The sequence below is a fragment of the Podarcis gaigeae genome (genome assembly GCF_964106915.1).
Source record: "Podarcis gaigeae genome assembly, chromosome: 7".
NCBI classification, from domain to species: Eukaryota; Metazoa; Chordata; class Lepidosauria; order Squamata; family Lacertidae; genus Podarcis; species Podarcis gaigeae.
The window spans coordinates 38,825,353-38,837,958 of record NC_139683.1 but is presented as its reverse complement, the minus strand read 5'-3'; the positions used below and the strand labels follow the sequence as shown (position 1 = coordinate 38,837,958).

The 12,606-nt window shown below is 45.5% G+C and overlaps 1 protein-coding gene across 4 annotated transcripts in view; it reads left to right on the top strand.

The window, feature by feature from the left end:
• Window positions 1-12,606, top strand: part of RP1 (RP1 axonemal microtubule associated) — a 183,530-nt gene that overhangs the window by 105,004 nt on the left and 65,920 nt on the right. For all 4 annotated transcript variants that reach the window (XM_083747507.1, XM_083747509.1, XM_083747508.1 and 1 more), the window contains one exon: window positions 1,297-1,463. In XM_083747507.1, coding sequence (XP_083603633.1) covers window positions 1,297-1,463 — 167 coding nt within the window. The remainder of the gene's footprint in view (window positions 1-1,296; window positions 1,464-12,606) is intronic.

Below are 12,606 nucleotides of genomic sequence, written 5' to 3'. Positions count from 1 at the left end.
AAAGAAGTATTGTGTATGGTGGAGGGAAATGAGCCAGGACAGCACATGCAAAGGAGAAAATGTGGTGTGGGAGTAGGAATTTTAAAAATGGGAAAATGGGGAAGAATCATGGAGTTGCGTAAAGTTCTCTGGTACCCCAAGTGTCATCTAGTCCAAGCCCCTGTAACAAAGGAATCTCAACTAAATCATCCATGATAGATGACCATCCAACTTCAGCTTAAAAACCTCCAAAAAAGGAGAGTCCACAACCTTCCAATGGAATCCATTCCACTGTCAAACAGCTCTTGCTGTCAGAAAGTCCTTCCTGATCAGAATCTCCTTTCTTGTAACTTGAAGCCATTGATTTGGGTCCTAGCCTCCAGAGCAGGAGAAAACAAGCTTCCTCCATCTTCCACGTGACAGCTCTTTAGATATCTGAAGATGGCTATCATATCTCCTTTCAATCTCCTTTTTTTTAAGGCTAAACATTCCTCATAAGGCTTGGTTTCCAGACCTTTGATCATCTTGTTTGTCCTACTCTGCACACATTCCAGCTTGTCAGTATTTATTCATTCATCCTTTATTGGCATAATATGTCAATATCCTTCTTAAACTGTGTTGCCTAGAACTAGACACAATACTCCAGGTGTGGTCTGACCAATGCAGAATAGAACAGTACTATTACTTCCCTTCATTTGGACACTATACTTCTATGGATGCAGCCTAGAATAGCGTTAGATCTTTTATTGCTGTATCACACTGTTAGCTAATGTTAAGCTTGTTAAGAAAAACCATAATGGGGGGGGGGGGCAGAAAATGAAGTTGACAAATGATGTTGTAGCTATTTCATAAATTAACTTACCTGAAAATGTCACAGAGCTGCCTAACTTGCAGTTACTCTTTGCCTAAAATGCAGTTGTATAATAGTGTATAATACACTGGTCTCCAACATCTCATAGCCTGATCTTGTGTTGCCTTGCCATTGACACAATCTTAGTGAATCAGTGCTTTTTTGTGATGGTACAGAGCATCTTCACCCCCTTTTTTGCTGCTTGTGGCAGCTGTTTTGTGCTGGCACTCACAGCACTTTTATCAAGCCATGAATACTGGCAATTATTATTTTTTGCAAAAAATCAAACAAACCCACAAATCACTGCAGTGAATGTGTGAGTACTTGACTTCAGAAGTCCTTTCCTTATGTACAGCACTGCTGAAATTCATTTTAGTCACAAAAATAGCAAGAAACCCTTGATAGTTCTTCCTCAGTCTTATAAAATACAATTTTGTTTTGATTGTTTGTTTACCTTTATTCCACAGGTCAGTGGAGAGTGCTGGTAAAGACTGCTCAAGATTCCCCACTGTCACGGGAGTGTAAAAGAAGCCTTGTGATTTACGGCTCAAAGGGCAAAAGTGACAATCTTCTCCTTTCTTCCCAAAGCTTGGGAGATATGCCCTTTCAACCAGGAGCAACTGATGAATTCCTTGTAAGTTGCAGCTACAGCACAGCACAGAGATTGCAGTGGCATCTTGCTCTAGCCAAAGGATATATTTGGAATCCTATTATGACTGTAGCAAATGCCATCTCTTATTTACAAAGATGGCTTGATTTGTGGTTTAGTTTTTCTCGATGTATTTTCCCTGTTCTTTTACAATCTGTAAGCTGGATGCAGGCAATATGGAATGCAACACATACCCAAAGTCAGAAACAATGAGAATCATAGAAGTATGGTCGGGAAAGGTAGGTTCTATGCATTTTCAGAAGAAATAAATTGACACTTTACAGAACATAGGCAAATTGGTGACAGCTGGCCCAGTGTTAGGCCATGACATTCCTGGGCAGTTACTAAGGCCCCACAAGGATGTCCTGATGTCTGCCCTGGGTCTCTCTTTATTCTCATTTTATTAGTGCTGGATGGCTGGGTCTGGGAGCCATCCTTTTAGTTTCCCATTTAGGGGCATTTAACTTCTATTGTATTGTATTGGGTTGTAGCTCAGAAGAAGATCCACTATCTATTTGATTTTGTGTCACAACTGTTCATAGTTAGATTCTTCTCTCCCACACTGTATTAAGCATTTATGATTGAGCTCCTCCACCTCTACCCCTCTCAGAGTGAATAGACCACAAACTTAAGTAAGTGTAAATGCTTTACTTGCCCATGCATTGTTCAGTGCTACAGCAGAAACAACACGGATAATATATTCTTGGTTACAAAATACAAAAAAGTATCTTCAAACATGGAGTCTGGGCTTGGGAGTTCCAGCCTCATACATGTGCTGAGCTTACATAGGAGGGAGGGGAGGCAGGAAACAACCCTTACTTCCCCGCTCCTTGGAGAAGAGGGGATGTGACATAGAATCATAGACTCATAAAATTGTAGAATTGGAAGGGACCCCAGGGTCCTCTTGTCCCACCCCCTGCACTGCAGGAATATTGCCCACAACCTGTGTCTAGGGATTATTGCTCACAGTACTTTTCCTATGTTCACTATTGGCGGCTTCCTTGCCCAATTGCTGAATAGGAACATAGGAAGTTGTTTTATATTGAGTCAAACCTAATTGGTCCATGTAGCTCAATATTGTCTACACTGACTGTTATTAGCTCTCCGGGGTTTCAGGCAGAGGTGGTCTCCAGACCTACCTGGAGATGTGGGGATTGAACCTAGGACCTTCTGCATGCAAAGCAGATGCTCTTTCATTGAGCTACAGTTCTTCCCCAAATACCTGTGCATCTCTTCCCCTGCTGAAGCCTGGAACATTTTTTCTTATTATTTTTGATTGACTGCTTCACCAAGAGTCTTTCCTTGCATAGCCTCATATTGGGGGCACTGGAGTAGAAAACATAGTCTGGCTTGTTACCTTTGCTGGTAGATTTTCAAACAGTGAAGCAATTTAATTCAAGTCCCATCTGACCTTTATAGCATACTCAGAGTGGAATCTATTACAGCAGGGGTCTGTTGGGGAGAATGCCTCATTTCAATAATAGAGCAATAGGCTGTTGGAAAAGCTAGTTTTTCAGACACTTTGTAATTGTTTTGCCCTCAGTCATGGTAGAGCATGAATGTGCAACATTCAACATAGTAGGATCCTACTGCATCTGGTTCCTAAATGACTTGTGATACAGTTGACTAATAGTAGCAATAGTTTGCGTGGCTATTCCCTCCCCCCCACAAGTGGAATAAATGAAGACACAGGACACAAGTATTTAGGTTAATGGGTGAAAATGGCCACAACTTTATTGATTACAGGTAAGAGAGGTATTGGCATTAGGCATTGGCCCCTATCCGACTATCCGGTCTAACCGGGAAGGGTTAAACACCAACAGGGGGAGCTGACCCGAGATGCATATCCCTAGGCGCTCCCCGAGGGGTTACCGCTCGGGGGCACGCTTTAGGCCCTAGCCTCCGTAGGTTTCGGACGAGGTGTCGCCCCTCGGAGTCCTTTAACGAACTACCCTTCAGGCATTGGGGGAGGTGATGGTGCTCCTCCCCCCCATCTCATTTGCATGACAATACCCCTGCCAATGCCTACCGCCAAAACCGAGGAAGTTGTGACAATTTGCTACGAGGTGGCGAAAAAACCAAGTGGCTCCAAAAAACAGCCAATTAGCCAAATGGAAAAATTCCTACCCGGCCCCTTGCGGCGACCAGCCGAAGCCCATAGCAATGTCAAAGGGCAAACCTAAAGGGCGGGTGGGTGGGAAAAACCGTGTCAGCTTCGAAGGAGAAAAGGGGCGAGCCAAGGGCTGCCCCGACCTTAAGTGGCCTCTAGAAGGCCCGCCCCTGCCGCCAGCCGATTGGCTGGCGCGCGGGGATACCTACAAGGGGAATCCCTGCTTCCCGCGAGGCTGACGCCAGCCCCGCGGGAGTGTGGGCGGGGTCGAGAGCCCGCAACCCCACCTCCTCCTGAAGCTCGGTAGTGGCATTGCGTGGCTATTCCCTCCCCCCCACAAGTGGAATAAATGAAGACACAGGACACAAGTATTTAGGTTAATGGGCGAAAATGGCCACAACTTTATTGATTACAGGTAAGAGAGGTATTGGCATTAGGCATTGGCCCCTATCCGACTATCCGGTCTAACCGGGAAGGGTTAAACACCAACAGGGGGAGCTAACCCGAGATGCATATCCCTAGGCGCTCCCCGAGGGGTTACCGCTCGGGGGCGTGCTTTAGGCCCTAGCCTCCGTAGGTTTCGGACGAGGCGTCGCCCCTCGGAGTCCTTTAACGAACTACCCTTCAGGCATTGGGGGAGGTGATGGCGCTCCTCCCCCCCGATCTCATTTGCATGACAATACCCCTGCCAATGCCTACTGCCACCCGAGCCGCATTAAGCCGGCTCGCCGCCAATACCCTCAGACCTGTAACCAATCCCTAATTCCCTGAAAAATATCCGCCAACCAGATATCATTGCCAGCATCAGACAGATGCACGCCATCCCAGCGGTAGAGCGTATCCCTGCTATACTGAATTTTAGGGTGCTTGATGACCCGTCCGCCCAAAGCGGCCACCCTACGCGCAACTGTACGCTCCACAATCCTCCTGGCTTTATCTACCGCCGCGGGTTTCTCTGCATCCCGCCAAACTTGCCTTTCCAGTAAAGATGACCAGATTATTGTGATGTTTGCGTGGGATGCCCTCAACACCTCCAAGTCATTGATAATATTCCACATTAAGTCCACCCCTTTTCGCTAAGCCAACTCGTTCTCGCCCAGCTGTATGACCAAGGCATCCGGCGAACCTTCCTCCGCAATTCTTCTGGATATAGCTGGGAAGAATTCTTCCCAACGCATACCGCGTCTAGCAAACCAAGACACTTCAACATTGTTAGGTAATAGAAGGTCAGCATCCCAACGCCTATGCTCAGCGCGTCGTTTTGCCCAATGTACGATACTGTGGCCAACAATCCACAATCTCACCAAACTGCACCTGGAAGGATAGAATAAGAAAGCCGGGTCAGGAGGAGTGCACGTAATGGTTAGGTGAAGAAAGGGGAGGGGAGGTTAAAAAGGCTACCGGATGTAACCCTTGTAAGCATTAGATTTCCATCGCCCCATGTCCATAATCCTTTCGGCCGGCAAACCCATATGAGCGGCGGTGGTTGCCGCCCCAATACGAAAGGAGTGCGCGGCGTACTCTTCTTGCGGAAGACCAATAGCCGCAATCGCTTTGCGCATGACCCTCGTGAACTGATGTTTAGAAAGGAGGGATCCGTTGTAATGCAAGAAAAAGGGGCCGTTCGAATTTGGTCTTACACACAGGTATTTCCTGGCATCCTTTACGGGGCAAGGGCCAGCCCTCTGCGATGCCTGGAGGCGAACCAAGGCTCCCCTGCCGTGCTGATCAGTCTTGGAACTACGGATTTTTAAAATCACATGCGAGCTGGCTACCGTTACGTCCTCCAACAATAGCCCCCTATTGGCCGCACGGTCCTCGCAGACCACCTCACCTATGCGCAAGGCACCAAAGAATGCAAAGGAAAAATGCGGCAGAGAATAATCTGGCTTCATATCTAGACCAACAAAGGACCCTTAACTTCCTGCGGATTTGGGTGAGTATGTCAAGTGTTATGGGCCTTCTACTATCTAGACCCTGAGGTCTGGACCTGCGCCAGCCCTCCAGCATCTTTCGTACAACAAAATGTGAACAGGGATCAACGGAGAATAGGGCTTTAGAAAAGAAGGATATTGCCGCTGAATGGATATTGAGGGTTTTGGGAGCTCGGCCTAGATCTCGAAGGTGAACCATATACTCAATGACTTCCGACTTAGATGGCGGCCTGCCTGGCTTAAACTGCTCCTTCTTCCTGCGGAAAGATGTAAAGTCTAGCCATGCCTTATTATAAGATTTAAGGGTAGAAGGTGCCAGTGCAGACAATACTCCCTTTATTGCTTCTCGTTGCCAATACTCCAGAGGTGCTCCGGAAACGGTTGCGGCTGCTGCTGCGCATCCGGCGCCAGTGAGCGAAAGCGTTCCATCTGGAAATGAGATAAAGCATCCGCAATGTTATTATCTATACCAGGGACGAATTTGGCGGAAGCGTGAAGGTTCAACCGCAGGCATGACAAGACGAAATACCGCAAAAGCGAGGCTACTCTTGGGGACTGTGCAGACTGTTTATTCAAGACCAAGACAACCGCTTGGTTGTCCGTCCAGAAACAGACCCTATGGTTTTTGAACTGATCTTCCCATATGTGGATTGCAACTACAATGGGGAAGAATTCGAGAAATGTCAAATCATGAAGTATAGGTTTTCCTTGCCAAGAGGAGGGCCAACGCTGAGCACACCACTGACCCCTGAAGTAAACACCGAAACCCAAGGACCCGGCTGCATCCGAATGTACCTGGAAATCTGACTGTAAGGCCAAAGTATCCTGCCACAATGATACGCCATTAAAACCATCTAAGAATTGCAACCAAATTTGAAGGTCAGCCTTTACTGTCTTAGGAAGGCGTACCCTATGATGTGGGGACCGTAAACCCGCGGACAGCTTAGCTAGTTGGCCACAAAAAGGATGGCCGGGGGAAACCACACGGCAGGCAAAGTTGAGGTGTCCCAGGAGGGATTGAATTTGCCTCAAGGTGACCTTCTTTAAAGGCAGCATTTGGCCAATAAAGGGGCGAGCCAAGGGCTGCCCCGACCTTAAGTGGCCTCTAGAAGGCCCGCCCCTGCCGCCAGCCGATTGGCTGGCGCGCGGGGATACCTACAAGGGGAATCCCTGCTTCCCGCGAGGCTGACGCCAGCCCCGCGGGAGTGTGGGCGGGGTCGAGAGCCCGCAACCCCACCTCCTCTTGAAGCTCGGTAGTGGCATTGTGTTTCTGTAGCATTCTAACTAAGCACATACTTTAGTAATTCTGTAGCATTCTAAGCAAGCACATATTTTAGTAAACTGCAGAATCAGGGCTGGCATCTGTACCTAGTATCCTTGGGCACCTGCCAGGGCCCAATAGTGATGCCTGCCATGGGCCCAGAACTTTGAGCATCACCAGGCAACTGGATCAATCATTGAATTGCAGAGTTGGAAGGAACCCCAAAAGTGATGTAGTCCATATTTTATCTCCATATTACAAATTGGGAGGAGAGGCATGAGAGGTAAGGGCTTGCCTATCCCGACCCCTTTCCCAGTTGTGTTCACAGTTGAGCTAATAATGTGGAATTTCATAGCTCAGAGCTCATGCTCTTCAGTAGTGTGCTACATTACTTTGCCAGAGAACAGCAGGATAACACGAGTACGTTTTTTTCCTTTGTGATTATTTGCATAAAATCTTTGCAAATCCAGTAATGCTGGCCAATATTCTTTGTGCACAAATTAGTTTTTGTTTCTTTTTTAAAATAGATGGTCACACAGATGGGAATGTGACCTTCCTGATTTTTTTTCTCTGCCCCACCCCTCCCCATGCTGACACAGCTCCATGAGAACAATTGCAACCGCTGAATAAGCAAACAAGCTTTCTGCATGTTAATCTTGCATGTGCAATACAGAGATTTTGGCCCCTCCCTTATACTGTACCTTGCATTTTCTAGTCTCTCCCCTCCTCCCTAAATATTGTTTTCTAGAGCTACCCCTGGCTGTGCAGCTCAAGTATCTGACAGCTCACAAAGCCAGTCTGAAATTTAAGAGCAATAGCTGCGGCATGAAAATCTTGAGATGCCATTCTATTCCAAACCATTTAAGCAACATCAAGGCTTGGTTGCCCTCTTTATACCTTATTGCTGAGGCTGTTTGAATGATCATAGGCTTTTGTTGCGTGAGTTCACCTATTCCCATTTGTGGCAGCAAAACTGGTTGCCATGGGAATGGCTGTGTGATGTTGCAATTAACAGAAGACTGCAAATTCAGCAAAGCAATATGCAGGAGCAGAAGAACAACAAAGATCTGGATTCAGTACGATAGCACTTAGTCAGGATTCACATACAAATAATATAGTAATGTTTATACAAAGTCAGCTTCTTAAAAATGGCAGGCCTCATTTTGATCCATAAATTTGATTTCTAATTATTTCCATGAATATGTGGGTGTTGATTTGCTTAGGTTTGAACATATATTTGGCACCAATCCAGCAGCTTAAGTGCTCATAGGAACCTTAAATACATACACAGATCTCCACATGAACATGAAGCTTTTGCCCACTCTCATCTATGAGTTTGACAGTTCTCCACCATGGGCAATGAGGTATTGCATTTGCTGATATGAAGTGTTCCCTGACAGTGAAGAGCAGTGTCATTTTTCCAGAAAAAGAGGTGCCAGAACTCACCATGAATGCTTCCCTTGTTCTTTTATAATGGCAATGGCATTCATGTGAGAGGTGCTGGAACTGAGTTCCAGCGAGTTCTAGCTGGAAAAAAAGCATAGTTTTATGGTAAGAGTGGTGGATTTGTACTGGGGAGATGGAGTTTTAAATCTCAACTCAGTGATGAAGCTCACTGGATGCCTGCTACGCCAGTCACTATCTTTCAGTAAAGCCTTTCTATCAGGGAAAGTGCGGGCTGGACCATAAAGAAGGCTGATCGCTGAAGAATTGATGCTTTTGAATTATGGTGCTGGAGGAAACTCTTGAGAATCCCATGGACTGCAAGAAGATCAAACCTATCCAGTCTTAAGGAAATCAGCCCTGAATGCTCAGTGGAAGGGCAGATCCTGAAGCTGAGACTCCAATACTTTGGCCACCTCATGAGAAGAGAAGACTCCCTGGAAAAGACCCTGATGTTGGTAAAGATTGAAGGCACAAGGAGAAGGGGACGACAGAGGACGAGATGGCTGGACAGTGTTCTCGAAGCTACTAACATGAGTTTGACCAAAATGCGGGAGGCAGTGGAGGACAGGAGTGCCTGGCGTTCTCTGGTCCATGGGGTCACAAAGAGTCAGACACAACTAAACGAATAAACAACAGCAAGCTGTGTGAGGAAAAATTAGTGCAGGGGAATAGCCATGTATGCAACCCTGCACTACCTGGAGGGGAGAGCAAACAAGGTATGAATGTAATACTCCAAAATACTTGGAGATGGAGATGGTTCTCATGGGAGTGTGGTTAGTAGGAGTGGGGTGAAATGGGGCAACTTGTGCATATTGAGAGGTAGCCAAAGATGTCAACTTGGTTCAGGAAAAGAACACCCCAGCCATGAAAATATAAAGCTATAAGATTTCAAGACACCATTCTGTGTTTTCAGTGTCACTTAGAATCTTGCTTTTTTTCAATGAGAGATGCAACCCTGCCTTTTCTTCCCACAGTGGCCTTTTCTAGCACACTGGCTTTCAAGTGTTGTTATTTCAGTGGGGGGAAAAACCAGAAGCAATTCCAGACAGCGGCTCATTATGTAACCAGTGCTTATGAGGACTGTTGCCATGTTAATGCAACACATAGCAGTCATGAAGGTGTCCTGGAACAGTTTTATTAGTAAATGCAAACATTCTGGTTTCATGGATATTTCTTTATAATGCATGCTGCCAGTCCTAGGCACAGTTGCTGAAATGTAACCTCCCTTGAATTTATTGGGAATGTATGCTCAGGCTGTAAAGCTGAGCTAAATGGAGGTGGTGCTGTTCGCCTTGCTCAAGATGTAAACATGAAGCCTCCTCAGGTTAATGGATTAGTCAACATAATTATTACAACCAGCCTGGAGACTTGTTCAGAGGAAGAGGGCAGTTAGAACATGATGAGGATTTGTTGTCTGGCACAACTACAAACAGAGCTCATGTGGAGCACTGAAAAATTGGATCGAACTCTGATCAGTTCAAAGAGATCATGTTAGAGTTTTTTAAATAAACTATTTGCTTGGCTTGACTTTAAAAGCTACTTTACGTTAATTTGGGGCTAATGGGAATCAAAGGGATAAAAGAGTTTATTAGGATCTCAAGAGCAGATCAAATAACAGACTGATAGAGAAACAGAAACATACAACTTTATCCTCAGGAGCCAAGTAAATCAAAACAACAAAACAACAAAGTGCAGTTATTTTAACTGACTTAAAAACACCCAAGTGGAAGAACAGAGTGGAGAGAAAGAAATTGTGGACTAATATTTTTTGTGGAGTCAGGGGACGTAAAAGGAAATGATTGTATCATAGACTCAGAAGGTGCTGCTGAATGCTAGCCACAGACCCACTTCCTCACCTCTGGCCACAACAAAGATCAGATGAACTGAAGAAAGGTGTTCATAGAAGAGGCAGTAGCTGCAATTGTTTCTAATAATGTATCTGCCAGCTCATTCAGGTTAATTGGAACAAAAATATGTTAGATTTAAATTTGCTGGTCTGGAATACAATTGGAGATCAGAGTTCCTAATCTACTCATTTGTACTCTATGCCCTGAAAGACTGAAAAATAATCCACCTTTTTACCTCCCTTTATCCATCCTGACCATATATGCAAAATGGCTGATGTGGCATTAGGAGTGACTAATCCACGTGGTGTGAAATTTAGATGCACTCCCAATTTCAGAAAATCTGCCATCTAAGTTTGGGCTGTTTGAGCTTTAGTTCATAAAGCATTTTTTGATGATGCAACCGCCAGTCAAACTAATCAGATGGATTGCTATCAAACTATCAATAGGAGCCAGAGAAAAATGACTGACATCATGATAGTCTTGCAAATTCATGGATATCTATGGCTTCCTGATGGCCAAGCCACAAGTGCAAATTTTTGTCTGGTAGTCAGACAGGAAAGTTTGCATGAGGCATATCCCAGCAAACCTGAGAAAACTTTAAGATTGTTGCCTAGGTTCAGGAGGGCAAAATAGGGATTCTTATTCATTGGAAATCTTATTGGGAGATAATTATTCAGCTAATAGAAAGTAGGAAAAACATTCTTGGTAGTATATAATAAACCAACATAATGGAAATTGGTATTATACTATTATGGGATCATTTTAAGGTGCTTACTGCTATGAATTTCCCCCCTTGTTTTATATCCATTGCGTGTCATTTGAATTTCTGTATTTTAGCAACAGGCCTGGATAACCAGTGTAGCAGGGGAACTAGGGAGGCATTTACTGTGTTACACCACAGTCCTTAAAAACATTGGTATCATCTCAATATGAGGCCCAAGACATTTTGTGAGACAATCAATCCTATTCCTTAGTTGTGGGACTGTGTTCAGACTAAAGGACTTTTCCAGGATTCTCCCCACTGCCTGTAAGATTGGGGTCTGGGGATGACAGAGGGACTGCCTGAGTGATCAAACGTGGCAGACAGGTTTAGCTTTATTATGTAAAACAGTTCTCCAAGTGCAAGCAATTTGCTTCCATAGGACCTAATGGTTGAGGAATTGTTGGGGGCACATCTTCCTCAGGCAGTCCCTCTTTTTCTGTGGGGAATGGTGTCATCAGGTGCAGATGGTAACAGAGACTGCAACTGACAGAGTTGCACAGAAGGTTGAGTTGCACTCTGGAAAAATCCTATGGAGTTAGTTGCCACCCTAGAACTTAATGGGGGAGCAGCATCTGTTGGCGTGTTAATGCTACCAACCTCCACCTTATGCTCAACTTGCATAAAGGTAAAGGTAAAGGTACCCCTGCCTGTACGGGCCAGTCTTGACAGACTCTGGGGTTATGCGCCCATCTTACTTAAGAGGCCAGGGGCCAGTGCTGTCCGGAGACACTTCCGGGTCACGTGGCCAGCGTGACAAAGCTGCATCTGGCGAGCCAGAGCCGCACATGGAAACGCCGTTTACCTTCCCGTTGGTAAGCGGTCCCTATTTATCTACTTGCACCCGGAGGTGCTTTCGAACTGCTAGGTTGGCAGGCGCTGGGACCGAGCAGCGGGAGCGCACCCCACCGCAGGGATTCGAACCACCAACCTTTCGATCGGCAAGTCCTAGGCACTGAGGCTTTAACCCACAGCGACACCTGCGTCCCGTTCAACTTGCATAGTTGTAAATAAATGCAAATATTGCAAAACCCAGTAAACTTCCTGCTTTCCCTTTAAATCCCTGAGATTTAAAGTCTCACTCTGATCTCTCTCCAAATCTCCACTCATCAGCAGATGAGAGAAGATTAATTCCTACTGCCTAGGCTGGGCAGTCCTGTTTCCTGCTGGGGGCAGGGCAGGGCAGCCAATTCAGGATTAAACCCTGTTCAGCTGATGTCACTGGTGGACATGGTTTTGGGGAAGTGGACTGGCTTTCCAAATTGGAGCCCTTGGCAGCCCAAGATTGGTCTGCAGGCCAGAGGTTCCCCGCTCCTTCTATAAACAAAACAATAGCTCAATAAAGGCTAGGCCTAGTCTAACTAGCGTGTAAGCTTTGTGCAGATGAATCAGGATGGATGTGGAATAAACAGGCCAGCCTGAAGAACATTGAATGAACTGCTTCAGTGAAATGCATCTTGCATGTACATCTTCTATGTGCAGAGGATTTTTTCGGTTTTAAGAGGAAGCATTCCAATGTGTGATTCCCTTACTGTGAACTGAAGTGCTGTACTCTACCAGAGTTACATGGGACTCAGCTATACAGTGACAAATAAAGCATTTAAAATGTGTTGTACAGTTCAATATACAAACATGGCCCTAGATGGCGTTGGGGAGCTATGGTAAATTCAAGATCTTTTCCAAAACCTTTTTTAAAAAAAGAATTTTCACAGCATTTTTTATATGTGTGTAGATTCCACCACTGTATGATTCTGGTATATGGGTAAGTGA